We start from the raw sequence: 27,202 nt of genomic DNA, 5'->3' as shown, positions 1-27,202 counted from the left end.
CCATTCAAACACCAGTCTGGTCCCCTTGCCCCCTGGAGGTGTAGGCCAGCCACGTGGTCTTTTTAAAACCCTATGAGCTTAGCAACCCCACCCCCTGCTCATCTATCCCTAGTCTGATGTGACTGGCTGAGTGAGCACCAGCCTGCCCTTCCTTGCTCTGTCCTGATGGCAATTTATCGTAGCCAGCCTCATTCCTGCCTCACCTCACCTCTCCTCCCAGATTGCAAACAGTGGCTTGGGTAAGTTCTAGCCATGCTTCTGATTCCATAGACCACAGAGCTGTCTGCTCTGATTGGCAGTGGAGTCAAATGAGATTGAACCTGGAATTTCCTATATGCAATGTATGTGTTTTCTCTTTTAGCTATGGATAGCAATAGCATAGCTAATGGGGAAGCAAGGGGAGTTACTGCTCCCCTGGAGCACATTTTTGAAAAGTGGCACCTTTTCAATTGTTTCTGTCATTCTTTCTTCCCCCACCCCCCACCCACCCTTGCTTGCTGCTAAATCAGACTCTATATGCCAATACAGTTGTAAGGAGGAGAGAGGAAATGCATAATATACACCTGGTAATAGGTGCTACGATCTTATCATTAGAATATAAATGTTCTTGTATTTGAAATGTGTCTTGGATTATGAAAGGAAAACAACTCAACAATCTACATTGCTGACAGAATAAAATAACAATGTTTATGGGAGTCGTTTCTTCTTATTTCATGTAGAGATATAATGAACAACAAAGTATTTTACCAGCATCCTAATTTAATGAGAGTCCTGGGTATGCATGAGACAGTTATGGAAGTAATGGTAAATGTTCTTGGAGGAGACAAATCTCAGGTAATTTTGTCCATGTGTTTGTTACCATTTTGCAATGCATGCCATCTGGAGCTAGAAGAAATTATATGGCAATAAAAATGCATTTCACTTATGCATGTAAGAGTTGTCATTGATGTGCGTGTTTGTGCATAAACAAGATTTCTGGCGTTAGAGATGGGCTTAAGAGATTGTAAAGAAAAAGGTGGAAATTCAGCCAAACCAGTTCTATATAATTTGTCAGTAGTTGTTGTTAGTAAAATAGCCCACTATTGGGAGTTTTTGAACTGTGTGTATTGCTGACATGCATTATAAACTTGGTCACAAATCCTTAAAAGTATAAATGCAGATACAGAGAAATATAGAAGCCACTGTAGTATAGGGGCTAGAGTGTTGGACTAGAGCCATTTTTACACAGCTACCTTTCCTCAGGTTTTCTCGTTTCTGCCTCTGAGATATGGAAATGGAGATTTCAGACTGTATTTAAAAGCAAGAGGGAAAGGAGGAGTCATGTCTCAATAGGAATGCACCGTAAAAGTTCCAAAGTCACCTACAGAGGTAAAGCAGCAGCTTCTCACATCTAGTTCGTTGTTCAGAGAAGACTTCTGCAAAGAGTGTTCATGTTCACAGAGGCCATGCCATGTAAAGGAACAGTCTGGGCAGCCAGCCAATAGATATGTCACATCAAAGAAAAGCATCAGATCAAAAGCGGTTTAGAAAACCACAGAAAAAAAAGGCCAACATACAGGAAACAAATGGATTAGATTAGACTCGTTTGAAAGGTGTCAAAAATGCTGCACTTCAGCAGACAAACTGCACTAGAAAGTCTATTTGTAAGTGACCTAGGACCTGGGAGAACCAGGCTCAAAGGCCCCACTACCATGAAGCTCATTCTGTAACCTTAGGCCAGTCACGCTCAGCCTAACCTACTTTGCAGAGTTGTTGTGGGGAAGAAAGATGGAAGGGTAGCCATCTCCTTTGCCCTAAATTTCTTGAAGGAAAAGTGGGATAAAAAGGATAGGTATGTGTGGCTATAAACAAAAGAAAAAAGAATCATGTTTCATGTTAAAGATGAATAAATGTATCATAGCATTCCTATGGGGCAGAGCCATAATATATATGTAAGATATATTAAATGTTACCTCCAGTTGGCAGATGACACTGGAACATGAGGACATTTTACACAGTGAATTCAGAAAGTGTAGCAATCAAAAGTAGCAATCGAAGACAAAGGTGTATTATCTGCAAAGTGCAAATTAGAACAAGATCCTTCTGACATTACTTTGTGCCACAACATTCTCTGTAGATTTTGGTGCCTCCATGGAATTAATAAACGTGATTACCTCCATGGAATTAATTAAAAAAATTAAGATTGTGATTAAAAATCATTCTTTTTTTAAATTGAGAACATGATGACACAAAACATAGCAGACATAGTTCAACTCTTTTAATACACTTCTGGAAGATGCTTGGATGTGATGGTGTTAAAGCAGTTAAAAAAATCTTCATAAAATAATTGGATGGTGCCAGCAGGAGATATTTCAAAGACATGTTATTTGGTAGTGTTCAATCCTCAGAATTCTAATACTACTTATGCAGCTGATATTTTAGGAAGATGGAAGTTTTTTGTGGCACTCTGTCATTTGACACTTGAATGGTTATGGGTTTTTACTTAGGCTGACAAATTTCGCATAACGAATATTTTCAGATGACAGGAGAACATCACTAATGGTTTTGAGTATTGACCCAGACAGGCCCTCTGTGATGCAGGTGGCTGAGACATAGCATTTTAATGCCTTTACTTAGACAGAAAATTTCTGGTTTTCCTTTCTTTATATGTAGCAGAAGTGTGAGAATGTAGAAATACTTAAGATAGTTTCAGAGGACAGCCACAGTAGAATAGCTAGATTCAAGTTTAGTAGCACTTTAAAGACCGCCAAGATTTTCAGGATGTAAATTTTTGAGACTCGATTTTTGGTATGTGTCGAAACGAGCATTGATTCTGGAAAGTTTATATCCTGAAAATCTTGTTTATCTCTAAGATGCTACTGGACTCAATTCTAGGAATGTTTAAGTTTTTTTAAGCACAATAACCGTGCGTGCAAAACTGGCAGTCTAGATGTTTTCTGGCTGCTAGGTCATAGAAGTTCATCAGAGTTCTACACGTGCTTTCCTTATAGCACTTCAGGGACAAAAAAAAGAGGAATTTAACATGAAATAGATCCAAGATATAGTTTCCTGCTGAAATAGAGCAGGTAACTATTTATACCAATGCAGCTGGTTCCATTCAGAACACCTTTGGTAGCATCCTCTTAAACCTGTATGTCACTAATGGAACTCTTTTAGGGATAGGAACTCATACCTCTTTCATAAATTAAACAGTGGTTCCTTTATTACAGTACACAAATTGAATAATTATTTTTTTAATATATAGATTCCATGAATAATAGTACAATAGAATTCTGTTTCACTTTAACCTAGTTTTGTGAAAGTGCACCATTTTGATCAGAGTTCATTATTCAGAAGCTATCATAGACTGCCCAGGCTGTCATCTGAACTTTGCATTATCTGAATTATACTATGGTCCCTAACTGGAATTGATCAGTTAAACTGACATTTAACATACCAGTATGTAGAAACTTTCTGAGATTTGCAGTTTCTTGGAGCAATTAACTTAAATATCCCTTTGGCTCAGCATCCACAAGAACTTTGGCTTTTTCTGTCAGAGCCTCAGTTGTGTGGAATAACTTGTGAAATGTAGTTTGTAAAGCTGTTTTTTTTTTCCTACTAAGGTTTTGGTGATTATGCAAAGTTATGTTGTTCTGGGAGTCTTTTTTTTTTTTTTTTTTTGCAGTTGCTGGATTTAACAGTTTTGTTAGAGGACTAAGCAGTCTTGAACTGCCTCGAATCTAAAGTTATTAAAAAGCACCCATCATTTCATCTCAAGTGAGGTTTTCAGTGGAATTGCTCCCATTTCCATGGCCTCAATATACATTAGGAAAAAAATGAGGAATCATAGTGTGAAATACAAACCAAAACTAAAATATACTGTAATATATTTTAAAAACACAATGATTTACTTGCACCAAAGACTGAACAAGTAACAAACATATGTCTACAAGAATCATAAAATGTGGCCAAATAATAAATAGCCAAGATGTTATATAATGTTTGCAGTTGAAGATACAGGAATCTGGATGTAATCCTGTTTTGAAAATCATTATCAGCCAAAGCTTAATTTTTGATGTACTGAAAAAATATCCTGAGAGGTAGGAAGAGAACTCTACCAGTCTAACCACTTGTAAAAATTCAATAAGAGGCAAGAGCACAAATTTAACAAAAGATAACGTTGACTATTCTGGCAACAAACAGTTATTTTGTGGGCAGCATTTAATCAGTGGGCCAGGTATAAATTTTACTAAATGAATATTAATTCATGAGGAACTTGAGAATAAATTCATACTTATTAATTGTTAATGTTTTTCTTCCCATAGATTGCTTTTCCAAAAATGGTGGCAAGTTGTTGTCGGTTCCTCTGCTATTTCTGCCGCATCAGTCGCCAAAACCAAAAAGCCATGTTTGAGCATCTAAGCTATTTACTTGAAAACAGCAGTGTGGGACTTGGTATGCTGTACAATTTTTGCACCTAAGAGTTATGTAATTTGACCTTTCTGAGTTTGCATTGTTGTATGGTTTTGTTTTGATATTAGATATTCTTGTTATTAATAACAAGATCAATAACAAGATTTATTACATTGTTTTGATTTATGTATGCTGCTTCTCCAGAGGCTTGCTTAAGTTGACTAACCATGATAAAGTACAGGTGCAGTCCACCAGCAATAGAACCTATCCAATCTAATTTTAAAATTGCAACAAATTAAAAGCAGCAAAAAATGTGATAAAATATGCCTAAAATAGCAGAATGGTATCTGGGCAGTGTAATCCAGAGCCCTCAGCAGCCAGGACTGGCACCCCTGTGGTGCTGCCCTGCTACCTCCAGGGGGCTTTTCAGTGGGCAGGGAGGCGAAATGCGAAGCAAAACTCCATTGGGCTCAATGGACTTCTGCTACCCAAAAAAGTAGTTGTAGTGTAGTTTTAATGCTACATTAGTACAATAGTATGCTACTAATATTCTCTCTATCAGCGTCATGTCAGGCCTTTTTTCCTGACTTTAGTCAACCCAGCATATTTTAACATTGTCCCAGTTCTGGAGATTTGGAATCTGATCCCTTGGGTGTCAATACAGAGGAATTAATTGACAAAAATGAGTTTATAATGGACATTCAGGGAACGCAGAAAATAGAAAGCACTTTTTTCTGTCTGTCTACTACAGTATTTTTAATTTTATCAGCTAGGGTAAAATGCATGTGTATTTCAGAGAGTATGATAATCTATCACAGGAAGATGTTTTGTTTCCAGTGTACCCTCATACAGCTTAGACATAAATATTGGAGAAAAAAGTTTGAATTTAAAATCCAAAATATACAAGCAGTAGTTCCTACTGTCAGTGTCTTTAGATTAAATACAAATATGTTAACTGGGCCTATTTCCATTACAAGGAAGTAAAGCATTTTAATGTGCGTGCACAATTCTCAACTAGCAGTGCCATACTTTTAGTGTTTTAAGCAACACACATTGTGTATATGAATATGATCATTATAGATTGACCAAGCTCTATGACAAATATAAACAAATTATAATAAGGGACAATAAATGAGAGAAATAAAGGTTTTGGGTCCCTCTTCAGTAATGAGAATAGGCAAAGATGTTGAACTAAAACTATAAAAGGCTGGAATATAGCTGAGTTTTTTCGCAGAGTTCAATGTAATTGTTGCCCTCTGCTGTATAAAGTAATGAACTGCAATGTAATCATTTTACTATAGTCTTTGTGAGTTTTCACTTTTTCATCCTCCAGCCTCTCCTTCTATGAGGGGTTCTACTCCACTAGATGTAGCAGCTGCCTCTGTAATGGACAATAATGAGCTCGCACTTGCATTGGAGGAGCCAGACCTAGAAAAGGTAATTATTTTCTGATTACTTTTCCTCTGCTTGTTTGCTTTTTGTTTTCCCCAATCTGATATTGAAGAAGAGAAAGAGTTTGGACTTTTACCCCATCTTTCACTCCTGTAAGGAGTCTCAAGGTGGCTTACAAACTCCTTTCATTTCCTCTCCTCAGAACAGAGGTTGGTGGAACTTAGAGAGAGTCCAAAGGGCTGTGACTAGCCCAATGTCATCCAGTGGGATTCATGTGTAGGGGTGGGGGAACACATCTTGTGTCTACCACTCATATGGAGGAGTCAGCAATCAAACCAGTTCTCCAGATTAGAGTCCACTGCTTTTAACACTACACCACGCTAACTCTCCATGATGTTACCTAGCTTAACAGTTAGAATATATTTTTGAAGTAGCAATGGGGAATAACTCAGCTTGGCAGTGCGAGAGGCAGGTTAGGTGGGATCATCAAGTTACAGAGTCTGATTTGGATCACTGATTCAGGGTTTGACAAATAGTAACAGTTCCCCCTGATTTTTCAAGCTGTTTGGTGGTTTTAAATGTTCTATATATGTCTGAAGGAGTGAAAAATATATTTTCACTATGCTAACATATCAGAAGAAAGTTGGCCTTGCAGCCCTCCTGCTGTGTTAATTGTAGCACTTTCATCCCCATGCACACACCAAGCAAAGCATGGAAGCTGGCTGAAGAACAATACAAAAGATGGCCATCAAGATTTCACCATGTAGTTTTGTAAGATCTTGGTACATTGTCTGTAAGTTACAAATGTTGCTTCCATGATTGAGGGTGGGGTTTAACTCCCCAATGTTGTTGTTGTGTGTGTTTAACCTCAGATATTTTAACTTCAGATTTTTCTGAAAATCTGGGACTTCACCCAAATTTGTCTCATAATTTTAAACATCTCCCTCCCCCCATGCCTTTTCAACAGGCACTACCACCAAGCAGATGATCAGTGTCATCCATTATTACAGTATGGATCATGTTTAGGTAGAAAAAATAAAGTTTGTGCCTAGATGATTGTGTCTTTGTTCTTATCAGCTTGACAATGCTATCAGAGCTGATTGCTTTGATCAGTCTGGCAATACACATTTGGGATACGAACTTCTGTTTAAAGGGTCCCTGTGATAGACAGGAGGTTGTTCTATCCCTGAAGGGAAAAACAGCTACTCAGCTGAGCCTACAGGAGTGCCGCTTTAGCATCCAATCATCTTTGAGAAAGGGGGTAGAATGTTGAAAAGTAGCGCAGGACAAGGAGTTGAATTCTGCCTTAGGGGGAGAGCTTTGAAAGCTCAGGTCTGTGAAGGGTAGCTGTGCCTGGTAATGTGGCAGAGTGATCTGACTCTATCTCTGGTAGAGAAGAGAGCGCTTGCTTGGTAGATGTGCCTTGAAAAAGGGCAGGGTCGTGAGGGTGGAATCTTGTGTGTGTGACAGGATCCAACCTAGTAGCTACTCAGTAATACATTTGTGGCCCGTTTGCAGTTGGGAACATTAAAGAAAATTCTAACTACTTCTGAAGCCGTAATCAATTTATATTTATGTGCCTCAGTAAGGTTTCTCCTCTTACTACCAGAAGACCTGTGTTACTGGTCTGTTCCTTGAAACCAAATTGTAAATAAATATATCTTTTTTGCTGTTTATATACTAATTCTGCCTCAGTGATCTCCATAATCATCTTATGCACCTCAAAGCTTCCATCACAGCAGTGAACCCAAAGCCTATACATTCGCTAACTTTAAAATGCCTAGTAACTGAAGGGAAAGTTTTAATTGACAATAAGATAAATATGGTCCCCTGTGCAGGTACTTGGTCATTACTGCCCCTGGAGGTAACATCACATCACTGTTTCTGTAACACCTTAAACTTAATGCTCATTATACACCTACTATACACTTTAAACTTTTATACTCCTTATACACCTTAGACATGAAAGATATTGCAGCCTTCCAACTCTGCTGGCACCTTAGACTAAATTGAATAAACAGGGGACTTCTGGGTAATGAAAGAAAGACTGCCACTAGGGGGGTTCTTAAAGGTACAGGGTCTAACTAAACTTAGAACACTATACAAAAGGAATACCCATTGTAACTAAAGGAACAACTGAGACTTATAAAAAGTAGTGAGAGATTCTCTGCGGGCATGACAATACCTCCCCTTCTTCTCCTTGAGTCTTGAACTTTTCCATGTATTTAAACCATGAAAAGCAAGGTAAAAATGTTTTAATACATAAATAAATCTGCCTTTTTTGTTTGTAGTTAAGGATTGATTTCTTGGCACCCACAATGTAATGCTAATTGTGTTTGGGTTTATATTTTTTAGGTTGTAACCTACTTGGCAGGTTGTGGACTTCAGAGCTGCCCAATGCTCTTGGCAGCAGGATATCCTGACATTGGTTGGAATCCAATAGAGGGGGAGCGTTATCTATCATTTTTAAGATTTGCTGTTTTTGTTAATGGTAAGTATAAATTATTGGTTTAGTTATATATTTGGGGGAAACAATATAAAGAAATAGAATATTAGCTAAGAACATATCATGAAATGCTGCCTACTGCAGCAAATCATGGGGTTAAGCTTCAAATATTGCAACTCTAGCTATTTGTAACAATACATTTCTAGCCATTACATTTGTACTATAAGCTTAAGCATTTGTGATAAATTTGCAGGTCAAGGAAAAAATAGAGAATACTTTCATTTTTTGGGAATGAAGCTTTTGTGCTTTGAAGAGAATCAACATTTATAACAGAAGAAAATATCTATCAGATATATAAAAAGATGAAGCTGCCTAATTAATTATGTGTAGAAACACTCATTTTTAAATACGCATACATATACATATATATACACACACATGCATGCACTTGTGCATGCACACACACACATAGATGCATGCATATAATGATATAATGTTGGGTTAAATTCACCCAGTGCTGGGTTGGATCTTGTGATTCATCAGCAGAAGAGATGGCATTTATTTATTTATTTATTTATTTATTTATTTATTTATTTATTTATTTATTTATTTATTTATTTATTTATTTATTTATTTATTTCAGTTTTGACACTACTTTTTCTCAGTGAAGTTGGGACCAGGGTGGCTTACAACAGGGTACGCAAATTTAAAATTACATATATAAACAATTCAACCTCTCAGATAAAACACTATGGTATCCTAACATGTACAATGGGAAGGCCAGTTAAAAATAAAAAGAGGGGCAAAATTAAACTACTAATAAGAAGTATCTTTTTGCATTTCCCTCCCTGGGAAAGTTGATTCCTTATGTTGTGCAACCTATCAGTGCAATCCATGGTGAGGTAGGGGAGAAGAGAGTGTTGTGGTAGCTGGGATGATGCTTCACTGGCAGGAAGGGCAAACAGGGAAGCAGACAAGCAACCCAGAGTTCTGCAGCACCTGACCCAGAAGAGCCTGCACCCCGTAGAGCTACACCAGTCTAAATCTGGCTGATGCCACATCTGAGAGCAGACTAGGGGTGTTCCTGGGGGTGTTTCAAGCCAGGAATGTCCTAGTGCAGGCCTCAAGTTGAGCAAATCCATTTTGCCCTATGGAGGGTTTTCAGGCCATGCTACCTGGAAGTCCTCTGGAGGTGGCGTGGTGGCGCAGGAGCAGCACTGTCCCCAGCTGCCAGAATATACTTTTGTAGGCGCCTGAAAGGCATGACCCCTCTGTCTCTTAAATATTGGAACTAGTGCTTGCAGAAGAGAGGGATTATATGATTTTGCTTTCTTCATTCCCCTCCCACCACCTTTGAGTAATTATTAGTCCATGAAATTCCCCAGTAAATTTTAAGGGTTTGAAGGGACTAGTTGGGAGAGGGGAACTCAGGAAGGATCCCTGATTGTGGTATCCAGAATATTGTACAGTTGTACTGCTCAGTTTTTGCTCAGTTGAGTTTTTTTTAACCTGTAGGTGAAAGTGTTGAGGAGAACGCCACTGTTGTTGTCAAACTGCTTATTCGGCGCCCAGAATGTTTTGGCCCAGCTCTTAGAGGAGAAGGAGGAAATGGTTTGTTGGCTGCTATGCAAGGAGCAATTAAGATCTCTGAGAACCCAGCTCTTGATCTTCCCTCACAGGGATATAAAAGGGAACTGTAAGTGAAAGTAAGCAGCATCTTCCATTATTTTGGAAGATGTTTAAATTACTGATGATTATCAGTGTACAGTCAATTATGATACAGTATCATAATGTAATAAAATAGTTTTGTTTCTGGAATTCTGAGATCTAAAACTCAACTAAAAATAGTCAAAGTAATCAGACAAAATCAAATAATATTTTTTAGATTAACTGACTGTAAGATATTACTTTTAAAATAGTGAATTAATGTCTTTGTGTAATTGCACAATGCTGTGGATACAAATTGGTCATTGTTAGTAGTGCCAAACTAATTTGTCCATAAGGCTATTAGGCCCTAATTGATATTTATTAACAGTAATGAGTATAAACTGGTATCATGCATCAGGCTGTTTTTTGTCCACTATGATCATAAATCACTAAGCAGAAACTGAAACACTGTATGTATATAGGAATTTAAATATATTTCATTTCAATTTATACAAAAGAAATTTAACTGTATGATCCTGTTATCTAACTTTCTGCTGCTAGAAAGTCATAAGACAGGTTTAAATGACCTGATGTATAACAGCATTAAGTATAACAGCTTCTTCATTCCACATTGCTCCCCACACACTATTTCTATCACTGTATTATTCCAGATAAGATTTTTCTTGCTTCCAGACTTGCTTTTAAAATTACATAGGGGAGAAAAGCTGCTGTAGGGCAAGCAGATGAGAACAAACACACTCACATATACATACAGCACTCATTTATTCTAAATATAACCCTTCTGAAGTGGTTTCTTTCCCTCTCTTCTAAACACCAGTGGGTTATTTAAGCACATTAGCATGTATTGTTAGTTAGATTGAGAAAGATTATTCACTGCCTAGGAGCCGAGTGGCATAGTAGTTAAGTGCTTGCACTGCCACTCACATGGTCAGAAGTTCGAGCCCCCTGTGGGTCAGATATCCTGGCAGCTGGCTCATGGTCAAATTAGCCATCCATCCATTTCTTGGTTGGTAAATAAGTACCTAGCTCATAGCTAGTGGGTAAAGAATAGCCGGGGAAAGCAGCTAGCCTATAAAATCACTGCATGCTGTGGTACCCCAGGGTCGGATATGACTGAAGGGGAAACTTTACCTTTTATTCATTGCCTATTTTTGCTATCACATATTCCAGCCTTCAGGATAGACAGTGCACATGGCAACAGAGCAAGTCAGCTTTCTTTTTATTTTAGTGACAACTTTATATAAAGGAAATGAGTCAGTTCTGGTTCAAATCTGCCTTTAATTTGATCTTGCCATGAGATTCAGAGAAGCGGGTTGTTGTGAAATGCACAAGATGATGGGTAGGAACTGAACCAGCCTCATTAATCCTTGCATTGCTGAAGCTTAAGAATTTATTTTTACTGTTAATTTCCATACCACTTTGAAACGTTTGAATGATTTCAAGAACTACTTGTGTCTGGTTGATTACTTTTTAGCAATCTTGAGGAAGATGAGGAAGAGGAAGAGATTGTACACATGGGCAACGCAATTATGTCTTTCTATTCAGCTCTTATAGATCTGCTGGGTCGTTGTGCGCCAGAAATGCATGTAAGTGGTACTCTTGTTTGTACAGAAACATGATATGGATGTGGGATTCACTTCAGTTCTGTGGGGAAATCTGAATTATTTGGGGGTTACTTCTACTTTCTCTTCTCCTGCCTGCTGTGGTGTCCAGGTCCTGCTCCCCAGGTGAGACTATAGCGGTCATGTCAACACTTCCTTCTCTTTCTTGTGATCTGTGTTAAAGGACTAGAACCTTTGTAATGGACAAGTTAGAGCATTTTTCACTGACTATTGTTTTGAGAATATTTTCTTACTTGAGGACATACATGAGTATTTTTGTCAATGGATCACAGCCATGGCAGCTTTTGCATTCAGGTTTGGTGGCTGTTCAGCTGGTTGCAACCTTTTGGTGTTTATTTGCAGGAACAGGCTGCTCTTGCTCTACCCCTGGATGTAGGAATTACTAATGTTCAAAGAAACTGAGAAGAAAACTCAGCAGGGCAAGTGGTCAGCTAGAGAGGGCTGCAAAATTAGTGACTTTCCATCCTTCTGTGTCACCTCTTATCTCAGGTCTCATATCCTGCTTTTTCTCAGATGTTAGTTGCAGAAACTTCCTAGCTAGCAAGATAGCAGCATGCTATCTTTCTCTCTTTCCTATCCCAACTGTAACTCTTAATAAACATTTATCTTTTATCCTTTAGAATCATTGTGTTAGCTGCTTCTCTGTGCCGTAAAACCCAACATTTGCGGGGTGGGGAATCAGGACTGCGCCAGCTGTGACAGGTTCTTCTCATCTGCCATCCCAAAAAGTTTGCTAGTGTCCAGACTTGATGAGGATGAGAAGCTTCTCTGATTCACCTTGTCTTCACCCTGCTTCAGGCTGTTGGCTTGGGCTGCAGAGTTATGGCTACAAATGAGCTCTTTTTCCTCTTCCTTTTTCAATGGGGAGCTCAGAAGCATTGCTTTTGTCCTCACCCAGCTTGGAGGAAATTCGCTCTTTTTTTCCTTCCCTGCACAATACAGAGATAAAAAATAATGCTAATTTGGAGGGGAGGAAGGGCAAAAGAGGTCTCAATTTCAAAGGGATTTTGATGAGGGCAGAATCAAAACTGACTCCCAGTTAATCTTCTGATCAGCTGTGTGTTGGCTCTAAGGTTTACTGAAGAAGTTATGACTTCCCTATATTATAATATAAAATAATATGTAATAATATCTGATATATTATATTAGATTTGTAGTAAAAATCAGGATACTATCATTTGGGTTTTGAATAGATAAATATGCATTCCAAATTAAACTTTGGACATCTGCAATATGTGTGTAATTTTGATGTAGTAGTTTTTTGCATCGTAAAAAATACCCCTTAGCAAATAATTTTATTTTATTTTTCTATACACCTCTGCTGTGGCAACCCCTTTAATTTCTTTTACTGGTGCATTAATATTAGTGTAGCTTTTAATGCAGCTTGGGATGTTACAATCAAATGTTGACAGCAAGAAGCATCTTCTTTGGCGATTTGCTAAGTAGTGTGGTACATTAGGATTCCTGTACCCCTGAAGTGGTGAGCTTGTATGAGCTTCAGATGTATGAATCTAACATATCTCACCATGTCTGTGATAATATTTCAAACCCTTTTTAAAATTAATGTAAATATTAATCTAATTGAACTTTCTTTTAGATTGCTATATATAAAAGAGGGGTATCATAAATTTGAACTGATTTTCAAATAGAAAAAATCTGAAAAAATATGGAGCATATTCTGACTGCTTTCATTTTTATTCTGTAAAAATGTAACACTCCTTCCACAGCTCATCCAAACTGGGAAGGGTGAAGCCATTCGAATCCGGTCAATCCTGCGCTCCCTGGTGCCAACAGAAGACTTGGTTGGAATTATAAGCATTCCACTAAAACTGCCAACAGGAAATAAAGGTAACTATCAGTTTGCCAGTTTGATGAAATTTTAAGAGATTGTCATTAAATCTCATCTAGAAAATATACTCTGGCCCTCCAGAAGAAAATCTCTGGAGAGGTGGCTTACAAATTTTCTAAATAAATTAATAAACTAAATACACAATAAAGTAAGCAGTTATATTTTATTGATAAGGATATGAGAATTTAACTGAGCAGAATGAGAGGATTCAGCTCCATGCCTTTCTGCAATAGGTAAAAAAAATCAAATTAAGGAGGTTCATAGTGAACTGAAAACTAACCAGAAGGAAAGGGTTAAACAACCTCTGTCTAGTTAATTTTCTTTCATTCTGCCTTGCAGCTAGCTGGCAAAAAAAGGGAACTCTGTAATTTGAGACTGAGTAGCCATAGCAATGGAAAGGCCAGCTTTGACTTCTGGCAAGCTTGTAATATAAATTGCAGCATCAAGGTCACTGAAGCAAAATTATATGTGGACATTCAGCCAACACAGCTGACACCAATTGAAGCATGCTTGAAGCAGTGTTGGCTTAGTTTTAGTTAATAAACTAATCTGGGAGTTATCTGTGGAATAGAAGGAAATGCAAATAAATAGAAAAATAGATTGGGGAAAATGAGACAGTTTCATTGAGATTTTGCTGTTACGTTTTAATATTATGACTGGAAGTAATACCTTTTTCCAGTAACCCCTGGAGCATAACCCAAAGGTGATCCCAGCCTGATTTTATGGTTACCAGGATTGGCAACCAGCGGTAGACTATGTGGGCAGGATATGAGAGTGCAGGTTGGTAATGGCACAATTTCACTTCTGTGGAAAACCCAGAAATGACCTAGGAGTCACCAGAAACTCTATGGTAAAGCCATAGAGGTTTTGACAGTTCTGAGAGAGGTGTAGCTTCTGAATTTTCCCAGCAGTAACACTCTGCCATAGGCCTAATGGCCATTTTTAATTTTATTTTTCTCCCAGTCTCTGGTAGTGGGAAATGGGAACTGGTGGCAGGGGTCCCCCATGGGCAACCTTATCTGATTTCCAAGTTAGCCTTGAGCATGCCTCTGAAGAACATAGAATATAGTCCCAATCACTGAGGTAGTTGATGCCTTTGACCACCTTGTATACTGAAGATAAGCTTTGTGTGCTAACTGGCTTTTTAAAGATTTTGAGTGGTAGACATTAATTGCCCCTCTGGACTCCTGTGGGGGCAAGGAAGTGAGGTGAACAGGTTATTCTCTACCCCAGGAGCACCAATTAGCAATGCCTCCATAGGTTGGAAGAGTTTAGGACTGGAGATATTTGATGACCCAGACCTTCATCTTCAATTTTTGTGAGTGTTTGAGGAAATTTGCTTCTGCTGCTGTTGTTGGGGGTGGGGGGGATGGAAGTAAGCAATATACTCATGACGTGTCCCTTCTGACCTTTCTAATAGTACTGTACTCAGTTTTGCTTCCATTCCAGTTAATTCCATTCAGCCTGTTACATCAATCTGTTAGGATGGTTCTGGGTCCCGCCCTTTCAGGGATGTTCAGGGGAAATAGTATTTTCTATATAACTAGAAGTTGCCTCTCCAATAAAGAAACCTTCCTTCTCTTAGTTTTCGGCTCCTTTGTGATTTCATTATCTGCAAGGGAATCTTTTGGAAGTTTTTTAACAGAGACTGGATTAACATATGTTGGGAGTGCTTTGATTGTGTGTTCCTGCATTGCAGGGAGTTGGACTTGATGGCCCTTGTGGTCTCTCCAACTCTATGATTCTATGATAATCAGGTGCTTTAATTAGAATGTGTGATCTTGTTGCATTGTGAAAATCAGTGGGGTCCTTGAACTTTACGTTTACATCCAGACAGAGCTCTCTTTTTTTAAACAAATCATTCAATAATCTGCTGCTGCTTAATTTATGTAGTATAAGATATATCTTGCATCAGGATAATGGGATTCCTTTTCAGATGGAACAGTTACTGAGCCTGACATGTCTGCAAATTTCTGCCCTGACCATAAGGCACCCATGGTGCTATTTCTAGATCGTGTCTATGGTATAAAAGACCAAAGCTTCCTTCTTCATCTGCTGGAGGTTGGATTTTTACCAGATTTGAGAACATGTGCCTCATTGGATACAGTGAGTATTCTTACCAGATTATTCTACATTAGAGTGATCTACAAATAAAGGTACTTCTACACTGTGCCACAGACAGAAACTCATCTTACTGTGACATGCCTCTGAAGACTCCAGCCATAAATGCAGGCAAAACATTAGAAGCTAAAACTACCAGACCAAAGCCATATGGCCTGGAAAACCCACATCAGCCAAAGATACCTTATTTGATAAAAATGGAAACTCAGGGGAAAATGGCATATTTTATGCTGTCTGAAACAGAATTCTGGGTAACTCATAGCTTGTGTTCACTTTAAGCAATAGATTTGGGTCAAATAAAAGATCTGATGGTACATAGTAACTAAGAAACTATGAATTAGGAAATCATTCTCTCACATCTTCAGACCCCATCTACCGATTTTAATATCTTGCTGTTGCATGCCAGGTTGGTGAATGAGAAAATAACTGCCATTCCAATTATCACTGTGGTTGCGTATGTTGACTTGACTGGATGAACTGGGAAGGATGGGACTCTCTGGCCCATTCCGCATAAGCCAATAAATGGGTTAAGAACGGTAAAAACCCATTTTGGGGGAGAACTTTGCATGCATCCCACCCTTATTCTGCCCCATGTTATTTTCCCCAAACTAGGTTTTTTGAGAATCGCACTATCTGCTAGTCTTTTTAAAAATCCCAGTTTGCAGCCGCTTGCAAGCAAAAGGATGGGCAGGAGGTGCTTTATTTGGCCACGCTTTCTTTTGTAAATTTCCCAGTTTACATCTGCGTAGCCACACAAGTGCAAATGGTTGAATCGTGGTATTGTGAGACATCAGCATGGCTGTGGGGATTCATTTGTGGATGGCTGCATAGCTATGCATTGGTGGAAGGTTAATTAAAAAAACAGACATGCCTCAGTGCGAAGGCACGACAGCAACCCACATTGTTTCCATGGGCTCCAATCATTGCCTACATGGATGCATGCAAAACGCGAAAATAGGAAAGCGGATTACTTTATCCCAGCTACAAACCAATATACATTTGCTGCATGGAAAGAGCCTCTGTTTACTAGGGCCGTTTCCGCACGGCCGTTGATGCGCCTCCACGCCGGCAAGAATTCTGCCGGCGTGGAGGCGGAGGCCGTTCGCACGCACGCGTGCGGGCGGCCTCAGGAGAGGCCGGCGGACGGCAGGCGGCTCCGCATGGAGCCGCCTCTGCCCCCTTCCCTGTCCGACTCACCGTGTCCCCGTCGTCGGCCTGCTGGTCTCTGAAGCCCCGCCCACGCTGCCCTCCGACCTCCAGGGGTCAGAGGACAGCATGGGCGGGGCTTCGACGGCCAGCAGGCCAACGACGGGGACACGGTGAGTCGGACAGGGAAGGGAAACAGGGTGTTCCCGGCGGTGCTGTTCGCACCATGCCGCTGGGAACACGCTGTTGCAGGAAAAACAACCCTTTAAAGGGTTGTTTTTCAGGGTGGCCTGACGCCGCCCTGGGGGAGGGGGAGCGACGCCAGGTCGGCGCTGCTGCTTAGCAGCAGCGCCGCCTGTGCGAATGGCTCCCTGGGAACGGCGTTTTTACTGTTCCCAGGGCGCCATAAAAAGGCCGTGCGGAAACGGCCTAGGTTTTTCAGTGAAGCTTCACGGAAAGATTGTTTGGAAAGGGTAAAGATTATATTGGCCATGTTGATATTGTCTCACTGTCCAGCATTTTTCCAGTTTTGTGTATGGGTATCTTGTGTTTCACTAATGAGACAGAAGCTTCTGCTGGTGTAAAAGAAGCTGAGACAATGAACATGATTGATCCCAAATGCCTCTCACATTGGAGATCATTCACTTAGCACATTGTTTGAGCTAGTAGTGATGAAATAAACTGAGGCTATGTGAAGATTGACCGTGGATGAGCACACATGCGAAGCTAATTAAAACTACTCTGTAGGTTTACAGACATGTAGGTAGCAAAGAAACTCTGTAGGTTTACAGACATGTAGGTAGCAAAGAGAACATTAACGGTAAGGAGTTACTAGGACTGTACTATTAATTTTAAAGAAAATGATTAAAATACAGAAAATCGTGTATGTTCACAACACACCTATCTTACAAAGTATATTTAATAGCTGCTTATATCCTTTATGCAGGTTTCTTTGAGTACCACAGAGACAGCTCTTGCTCTAAATAGATATATTTGCACAGCTGTGTTTCCATTACTTACAAGGTGTGCTGCTCTGTTTTCGGGAACTGAGCATTATGTCTCTCTGGTTGATTCCACACTTCAGACAATATATCGTCTCTCCAAAGGACGCTCCCTTACAAAAGCACAAAGAGACACTATTGAAGAATGCTTGCTTGCTATCTGCCAGTAAGTATTATACAAATGTTCTGTTTTATATACAATTCATACCCACTTTGTAGGGTTTTATTGGCTTACCTTCTTGAAGATCTGCACTTTATTTTTTGAGCATTCTCTTATTCACATTCCTTTACATGAGTAACACCCTTTTCTTAAAACCTTTTTTCTTAAAAAAAAAACTGAGTTGGGGAAGGTGACTATTTTACCAAAGCCAACACTATTCTTCACCCAACATGTCTTCCTGAAATGGCATTGTTTATTGTAGATCAAGGGGTCAAAATGCAAAAGTACACAAAATTCAGTGGAAATGTCATGTTTGTAATTTGAAGGTTTAGGACTGATGTGATTATGATAATGCAGAGATACTTTGGCTATTTTATGTAGCCCAGTATGAGCCACTATATATCTCTCCTTTTTGTTAGACCCTAGGCAAATCAGAAAAGAATGGAGAAAGTATATTTTCTTCTGCCATGATAAAGACAGGCAAACTAAGAATCTTCCTATGTCTCAGCATTCTCATAACAGTGACCAATTTTATAGAATGTTTCCAATTTTTCATGTCTAATCACTTTCCTATTTTCCTTTCTGATAATTTGTTTTACTTGTGCTGAGTGGCTTGCATTCCAATCATTTTTGTAAATTGCCTTGCAGCTTCATCAAAATATATGCAGGGCACTAATTGAAATCTCTTTTTTCAATTGCAGTCACTTACGGCCTTCTATGTTACAGCAACTATTGCGACGACTGGTTTTTGATGTACCCTTACTTAATGAATACTGTAAAATGCCACTTAAGGTAAATATTTGCATTAATGTCTGTGACACTAAATAAATCAATTATTTGAGGACTTTTTTCCTTTTCTTTTTATGGTTGTGTGCCATCTTCTCCAATGATCAAATGTACATCTTCCATCATTTTCTTTTTAGTTTAAGATTGAAGCACACCTCAATAGCTGGAGAAGTTTAGTGAAAGCATGATTTGATACACATTTTATTATCACATTATAAGTAAAACTAACAGAAATCAGAATTTTCTGTTCAAAGGAGATATTACTAGTTCTAGGCATAAAAGGATTCTTTAAACAAGAAAAAAGATAATGTGATAAGGATAAACAATTTTTTTGTTTCTTATTTTGTGGTCTGTTCTATGAGTTTGTAGACAATAAATGGAATTAGAATTTTTTAAAAGGCAATCTATAGAATGAAAAGATAAACGCACCATGATTTTAGTGTGCATATAGTACAATGTGATTGCAAGTAATAAAATTGTAAGGTTTCGTAAATTAAAAAACAGGAAAAAACTTAAGAATATGTATTTGTTTATTTAGTACATTTATTAACCGCCATTCTTTCTTATGGAGTTTAAGGCAACTTACAACATAGATAAAATACATAAAATAGAATACGTAAAAACATTAAAAACTCAATTTAAAATCACTATTAAGTACTGCTACTGAATTTAATGAAATGTAGATCTAAATAAAACAGTCTTCAACTGCCATTGAAAGAGAGGGGACGGGTGCACCTTGTGAGAAAGGCTGTTCCATGATCTTGGGTTACTAGGGATAACGAGTCGTTGGTATTATATGTGGTCTTAAATATCGCTCTCAGCAGTCTTTTTGACTGGATACAGTCGTAATCGAACCAGCTTGCTTTAGGAGCCATATTGAATTGAGTCGGCATTGCTAGTGAATGTAGTCTGGTAAGTATATCAGAGAAGCATTCCATGGTAAATGGGCTTGGATCAGAGTTAATAATCAGGTCTTTCAAATTCGTGAAGTGATCATTGACCAAAGTTAGGGGGTCCAAAGTTATTTACCCTCAAAGGGGGTGCCCCATCCCCCATTCTTTGCTAAGGAGATGGGGACTACCCTTTTGAGGGTCCATAACTTTGGACCCCCTTAACCAAACTGCACCAAACATTGGGGGTACCATAAGGACAGTATCCAGATGATACCCTGAAATTTTGGTGCTGATACGTCCAAGAATGCCCTCCCTGCAAGAACATCCCGAAATTTGTCCAAGAATCTTTGTTCTGCATTGAGTTTTCTGCATTGTTGTCAATGGGGGTTGCAGGCTGGGGGGACACATTTCTGAAGGCACAGTCTCAAAACTTTCAGGGTCTCATCAGGAGACTGCCCTAATGATACCCCCCAGGTTTGGTGCAGTTTGGTTCAGGGGGGCCAAAGTTATGGACCCTCAAAACTGTAGTCCCCATCTCCTAGTGGCTCCCATTGGAAACAATGGGGGATAGGGGCACCCCCTTTGGGAGTCCATAACTTTGGACTCCCTGAACCAAACCTCACCAAACTTGGGGGGTATCATACGGACAGTCTCCTAATGATACGCTGAAATTTTGGTGCCGCTAGCCTAAAAACCGCGCCCCCTGCAGGCCAAAAATGGAAAACCACTAAAAATACCCAAAAATGAACCCAGCATTTTGATGCCCCCCACAAGGTGATGCCCTGGGCAGCTGCCCACCTTGCCCAATGGGCATTACGCCAGTGGTTGAAACTTTATTGCAGAAGCACAAGTTCTTCAGGGATAGCAAGAGGGGTAAGTGGTCACTTTCTGTACGTTTTCCAATCTTGAAGGAGTGGATGAGTTCTATGAAGTGAGGTGTGCAAATTCCATAATCTATTATGCTGCATCCCCTGATGGAGAAGAAGGTAAACTGGCCAGAGTCAGGAAAGTGGGTGGAGCCATTAAGTATTGATTTATTTTGACACAGACAAAAATCGATTAGGAAATGACCACTTTTATTTGATTTTGTATCCTTGAAGTTAGTTGGATCGGGTAAGTTAAGACCGTCAGTCTCATGCAGTTTTTGGGGATCGTTGATTCCTTTGCTTATTCTGGCGTTAAAGTCACCCAACATGAGGCAAAAGGTGTCAGGATATTCCATCTCTATGTTGGAAATATGGTTCGTAAATTGATTCCATTGACTAGTGAGTTCGTGGTCTGTGGTTGTTGGAGGTAGGTATACATTAGTAAGTAGTAGTGGTTTTGGGCACATGTCAATGAGTAAAGTCTGAGCAAGAGGGATACATGGATCAAGGTGTTTCACTTTAGGGGATAGCTGATCTCTGATCAAAAAGCAAAGACCAGCTTGAAAACGTCCTCTGGGGTTGGATTTATAACCTGGTAAATGATAGGAATGGAAGCCTTTTAATTTGGGAGCATCCTGTGACCAGGTTTCTTGTAAGAGAATACAGTCAAAGTTAGCAAGAAAATCCATTAAATCGCAGTCTTCTCTTTTAGATCTCCATCCAGCTATATTCCAAGAGAGTATACTGATATTTGGGCTTGTGCTGATGGTAGTGGACGATTTGGGCAGTCAGCTCAGTTGTTCCAGTTTGTCCCAGTCCCCATTATCATTGTAGATGATGCAGCCATTGGCTGCTTTATTGTGGTGGAGTATTGTAGGTTCAGAGGGGTGACTGTTGTTTATTGACCCTGAAGTCTGGTTGTCAGGAGCTATAATATTTTCATCCTTGTTTGCTTCGTTGTAACCTAAAGGTTTTAGAGCCGGGGCAGCAGAGCGTATTAGCATGGGCTGGTTTGAGATGTTCTTTGATGTTTCCAGTCTAGCTCTGTTATCTGCTTGTTCGCTGGGCAATGGGTTACAAGGGCCTTGATGCGTCTGTCTTGCTGGGTCAATTTGAGATGGAGAAGCACCCTCTGTAGTAGCAGATTCTAAAACAATGAGAGGAGTTGTTGGAGATATGTTGGGAGACTTACATGGCTGCCTTAGCATTCTGGAAGGTGGGGGCTCGTTTAGTTCTGCCAGTTCTTGAGCCCAGGATTTGCCAGAGTTCGATGGATGAGATTCTATCTGAAGAACCCTTGAGGACCTTACGTCGATGTCCAGCTCCGTCAGGTTCTTCATTGGTCCTGGGGATTTTGGGAGTTCAGTCCCGGTCTGATTGGTGGTTAGCAGAGGCGGAGATCCGGTGGCCTGGTGAAGAGTTTCAGTGTCAGCTGCTGGAGGGTAGCCCAAAAGAGCTGGCAGGGGTTGCATATCAGTTGAATTAGCTGGGAAGTTATTTCATGACTCAAGGGAGTTGTCTGAACCAATGAGGTTGAGTGCCTTAGAGATCATTTGATGGGAAGTCGCCATATCTTTGGACAGTGACTCAAGTTGGCTCCATTCTTCCATAGTTTTTGTAAGGTCTGTGTAAATACCCTTTTTGGGCTGTGTATAAAGATTTAAGTGTGGTCTTCTGCACAGTTGATACCGTGCTGATGAGTGGGGACTTTTTAAGGTTATTAAAAACTCTTGTAATGTTGATGTCGAACTTCTGTAAATAAAAATGTCTGCGACTCAAGAGTAAGGATGGGGACTCTGCTGTATTGAAAGTTAACAAGAGTCTCCTGTAACCAGTGCAGTAAGGTAAGAGTTCGTAAGACCTTAGTTGAGTCTCCCTTGATGTACAATCTAGTAGTTGGCTCAGGGAATTTCTTATTACTGGAAAGCTGGACCATCTATTAAGGTTCTGCTTGTTCCTGCCTATTGATATTACAATTTGATTCCTTTGTAGCACCAAGGCAAGTTGGCTTTGTTTTGATCCACAGGCAATAGGGGGGCAGTCTTGGCTTGAGGTTAATAGGTCCATTGGGTCAGCCACTTGTCCACATTGATGTAGGTTCAGACTCTGGTCCACTCGAGACGTTGGGCACTTAAAATCCTTGGAAAGAAGTATTTTTTCCAATACATCTAGCTTAGAGCCAATATTGCTGAATTTGGCTAGCAGCAGCTCAAAGGATTTAGATATTAAAATTGCTTCCTTAGATAGGAGTTCAGTTAACGTGACCAGACTCTCATGCGGGTCAGGTAAGGAGTTCGGCTTATTAATATAATTATTCTCACTTATCACACTTGGCTTCTTTGGAGCTAAAGGCTCATTATCCAGTTGTGTTACAAGCTCAAGGCTCAGTTGCTCATCCCCCGGTTGTTGGCTTGCCGGAAGAGATAAGTTATTGTTTGTTAAAGGGACCGCAACATCGGGTAAAGCTTGCTCAAAGGCTGCAAATCTGTTTGATTGTTCCAAATCTTCACAGAGGTCAGTCCCTGTGTTTTTTGGCATAAAATGGTCAATTCTGGTTTGTTTGTTTTGCTTCTGGGTTGTTTGATTAGGCGAGGAAAGGGGTCTTTTCTTCCCCATTGCTATTGCAGTAGTTGTAATTGCAGCAGTCAGTGCGGTCTCCCACAAGCAGAGAGGAAACAGGAGGAAAGTTCACCAACAAAACACACCAAGGCAGCTGCACTTTCGGTAATTTGGAGCGTTAGTGGCATCTAGTTGCAGGTTGTAGCAGTTAGAACAGATTGGAGCCAGGGAAGTGAGCCAAAAGGAGAGATAAGAGAATCAAATAAACTTAGCTTGCAGCGGAGAGAGAATCAAAGCAGCCGTCCCGTCGCCATCTTGACTCTAATGGGCTAGATTAGTGCACCTTGTGAGAGAGGCTGTTCCATGATCTTGGGAGTGTCACTGAAAAGGCCCTCTTTCATGTACCCACCAAGCAAGATTCTTTAATTGAATGGACAGTCAGGTGGACCTCTCTCTATGATCTTAATTCTCAGGCAAGAGCATATGGGAGAAGATGGTCATCAGATACAGCTATGTAGGGCTTTAAAGGTCAACACCAGCACCTTGAATTGGGCTTGAGTGGATCAGTAGCCAGTGTAATTTCTGTAATGTCAGTGTTACATACTTCCGATACCTGGCCCCGACTAGAAGTCTACAAATAGCATTCTGCATGAGCTGCAGCCTCCAAACATTTCCTGAATGCAGACAATGAAGATGTCCTCCATATCCATTCTGATAAGTCATAGCAAAGGACTGGTCCTGCTGTAGAAAAAGCCTGGTTGTTACCACCTGATTGTTACCAAACTGTTAGCAGACCAACCCATAATGGTGGTACGAGCTCTGTTTAAGAAGAGGAGTAGTAGTTTGGATTTATACCACCTCTTTCTCTCCTGTAAGGAGACTCAAAGGGGCTTGCAATCTCCTTTCCCTCCCCCCACCCCAAGAAATACCCTGTGAGATGGGTGGGGCTGAGAGAGCTCTGAAGAGCTGTGACTATAAGACAATAGTGTCTCTACCCATCCTGCCGACTCTTTGGATGTCTTTCAGTGCCTTGCCAAAGTGGGGAGCTAAGCCAAGAGTCTGCTGTCACTAATTCCCAACTCTAAAAGGGACAGACTCCTAACATTTCAGATACCAAAACAGAGAAAGTCCTGAGGGAGATTGCCATAGAAGAGCTGTCTAAGGAGCAAAATGGCTCTTATTCTACACTTTAAAATATGTTGCACATGTGTCATTTAAAATAGAATAGTGACTTGAATTTTCCTGCTACAAAAAGGTATACATCTGCTGCATGCATAAAATGGTGAATTTTGATTTTGATAGCAATTATACAGTAAAATAATGTGGTTGCTGTCTATAACGTTATTTACCTAGTAATAATTATAATGATCCTATTAATAAGGTTTATGTTGCTTTATAGTGCTTAGAAGTGCTAAGGGTTTTTTTTACAAAAGATAAAATAAGCCATTCCCTAGCAAATGTGGTTTGCACCCAACCAAAATAAAGAAATGAATAAAAATTAAAGAGATGCCAGTGGGGACAGTTTACTATATTGTTTTTCTTTTCTATTGAATATAGTGTATAGTATTCTTCCTTTTATGATGTATTTTTCTGTCATTTATAGCTTCTAACAAATCACTATGAGCAATGCTGGAAATATTACTGCTTGCCTTCAGGATGGGGAAATTATGGAATTGCAGCTGAAGAAGAGTTACATTTAACTGAGAAACTTTTCTGGGGAATATTTGATTCCCTCTCCCATAAGGTAAAGATAGTAATCAAGATTAAGGTTTGCAACAAACCCTATGAAAAATATCTGTGCTGCTACAAGCCACCCAAATTGTCTAAATTCTGCTTCTACTTAATACAAAAAAGACTTTTAATGAATGCACCAAGCCAAAGCCAAAGGTCCTGCTTAATCACTAAGGGCTCTGTTCAGACAGGATCCTCTAGGACCAATTGACTCAGTGAGAAAAATGACATTAGAATTGGGACAAAATTCTTACACTGTCAGATAAACAGTGATAAGATCCATGCTTTTCTGATCCTTATCAGATTCAGCCAACACAAAAATACGGGTCTGGTGAGCAAATGTGTATGTTGCATTTGGAATCATGGAGTTTAGTTTTTACCTTTAACTTAAAATCATAATTTTGATGAACTGAGCACTTCTGGGTTGCAGCCTGAAATTCAAAATCAAATGAATTGTGTATGTATTCTGCAAATGGATTCCTGAAATGCAACCATTTTCTTTACTGACATTTGTATATGATATAACAAAGTGAGGACATTCACTATTTATTATTTTCCTGCTAAGATGAACTCATAGGAAGACTATGAAAACTTGTGTAGAATGTGGTGCTTCAAATCTCAGCTGATCAAAAATTCAAAATGACAAAAATGTACATCTAAAGATGAAACTGTAACACCTATCCCCTGCTAGGCCTAGACATTAAAGAAGTTGCAGTGAAAGATATTTTCAGAGCTGAGGGAGTGCAGTGAAATTCTGTTTAGGATTGCATAGTGAGACAACTTTGTTTTCATTGTTATTTGCATCATGGAAACCTTAGTGTTGAAGGGTCAAAGCAGGTTACAATGAAAACTTCCAATGCAGAATCAGATTGGGTATCTTTTATTAAACAAAAATTTAGAAAAGATTTTGCCATAGTCTCTATATATTGGCACATTAAGTCTTTCAGAGCCTCATCTGGGAGGGAAGGGGGCATGAATCTGCCGGTGGAAGTGGTGCATCGCTGTGCCAGCGAATTTGCCATCTTGAGGTAGTTACACTGGTGGAGGGATGATTCCATGGCATGCAGCTGGCATTAAGGGGGTGAGCCGGGGTGTGGCCAGAAATCAGTGTCCTCCCAGCCATTCATAGTGTAAGTCTGTTGAGGCCCATAGAGGCTTCTTGGCAGCAGTGACACTTTTACACTCTGTGGGTATTTCCATGCCACCAGAAAGCCTCTTTGGGGTCAGTGGCCAGGGGCGACCACATCACCACTGCCAGTAGCCCAGCTTTTGGATGGGGTTGTAAGATTGAATAAGACTACATCAAATGAATTCAGATTTTTTAAAGCACTATTTGCATACTGAAGTAATGTTTCTGAAGCACGAACATTGAATATTTTACCTTTCTTTGACCCCACTTGCTGCTATTGTTTTCTTGATAGGCTGCTCCTTGAGCTCTATTTTTACCTTATTGGCTTTTGGGGGGCGGGGGGAACAGTCATAGAGTTAGTCAGCTGGGCATCCTGTAAAGAATGGGAAGAAGAGTAGGACATTGCAAAATCAGTCAAACTTAAGCTCACATTGAATTCAGTGAAGGCATATGAATCCAATCTAGCCATTCAGGAATTATGTACCAAGCAGAATGTCATCACAGTACTTCATAAACAATTAGGTCTGGCTGCATGGTGATACCATTATGCAAACAGCCAATTTACAGTGAAAATATTGCTTTTTGAATTGGTAAATACAGTTGAATCCTTTTGCGGTAATCACTGCCACAAAACTACTGATACTGCTAAAAATATTCGTGAAAAAGCACCCCCCCTTTTCAGTTCAGTCTTAGCTTTAAAACTTGTTCCTGTAACAAATTGTGTAGCTATTGTGAATAGAGCCTTTGAATAGCTATTTTCTCACAAAAAGGATGCTGTGTGAATATGGTCCCTTATGCTGGCTTGATTTTCTGCTAGGGGCATGTTTCTTTTAATATTTGCTTCTTCATTTAACAGCATCTACTAATGCTACTTCCATTTGGCTGTGTTGCCTGAACTAATACTTTGCATGTTTTTCTATTGGATTTTCCAACCAGTTCCTATCTCTTCTGCAGAAGTATGATCCAGAGCTCTTCCGAATGGCCTTACCTTGTTTAAGTGCTATAGCTGGAGCTTTGCCACCAGACTATTTAGACACTCGAATTACCTCAACTTTAGAAAAGCAGACTTCAGTAGATGCTGAAGGAAACTTTGATCCCAAACCTATCAGCACAGTGAAGTGAGTCATGACAACCTTACTCTTAATAGTTAATGTGGGAACCTCATTCCAACTTGCTTGGGTCTTTGCTGTCTCTTTAGCATTATACAAAATCAGAGCATTCTAAAAGACTGATTCTCATGAATTAACCCATATCATATTTTTTTCTATTTAGTCCAGTCTTGCACTAACCAATGAATAATGTGGGGAACTGATGTTCATCTTTATAGTTTCTGTGCAGTCCCTCAAGGGCTGTGCATACATGCCACAGAAGTACTGATTTTAAAAGCTTTTTCTTTCTAGTGTTTTCCCTAATGGTAGAAGTGCTCCTCTTCCCCTGCCCA

At 39.7% G+C, this 27,202-nt stretch overlaps 1 protein-coding gene across 1 annotated transcript in view; it reads left to right on the top strand.

Moving 5' to 3' along the window:
- The window catches only part of RYR3 (ryanodine receptor 3), a 372,359-nt gene that overhangs the window by 183,589 nt on the left and 161,568 nt on the right, over positions 1-27,202 (top strand). The window contains exons 41-52 of the mRNA XM_048484286.1: positions 720-834; positions 4,305-4,434; positions 5,726-5,829; positions 8,140-8,275; positions 9,746-9,926; positions 11,373-11,484; positions 13,248-13,368; positions 15,306-15,475; positions 17,583-17,803; positions 18,499-18,589; positions 24,505-24,645; positions 26,698-26,879. Of these exons, the coding sequence (XP_048340243.1) occupies positions 720-834; positions 4,305-4,434; positions 5,726-5,829; positions 8,140-8,275; positions 9,746-9,926; positions 11,373-11,484; positions 13,248-13,368; positions 15,306-15,475; positions 17,583-17,803; positions 18,499-18,589; positions 24,505-24,645; positions 26,698-26,879 (1,704 nt within the window). The remainder of the gene's footprint in view (positions 1-719; positions 835-4,304; positions 4,435-5,725; positions 5,830-8,139; positions 8,276-9,745; positions 9,927-11,372; positions 11,485-13,247; positions 13,369-15,305; positions 15,476-17,582; positions 17,804-18,498; positions 18,590-24,504; positions 24,646-26,697; positions 26,880-27,202) is intronic.

Source organism: Sphaerodactylus townsendi, linkage group LG02 (assembly GCF_021028975.2).
Source record: "Sphaerodactylus townsendi isolate TG3544 linkage group LG02, MPM_Stown_v2.3, whole genome shotgun sequence".
Lineage (NCBI taxonomy): Eukaryota > Metazoa > Chordata > Lepidosauria > Squamata > Sphaerodactylidae > Sphaerodactylus > Sphaerodactylus townsendi.
The sequence above is the reverse complement of the archived record's forward strand: the minus strand, read 5'-3'. Positions and strand labels throughout refer to the sequence as shown.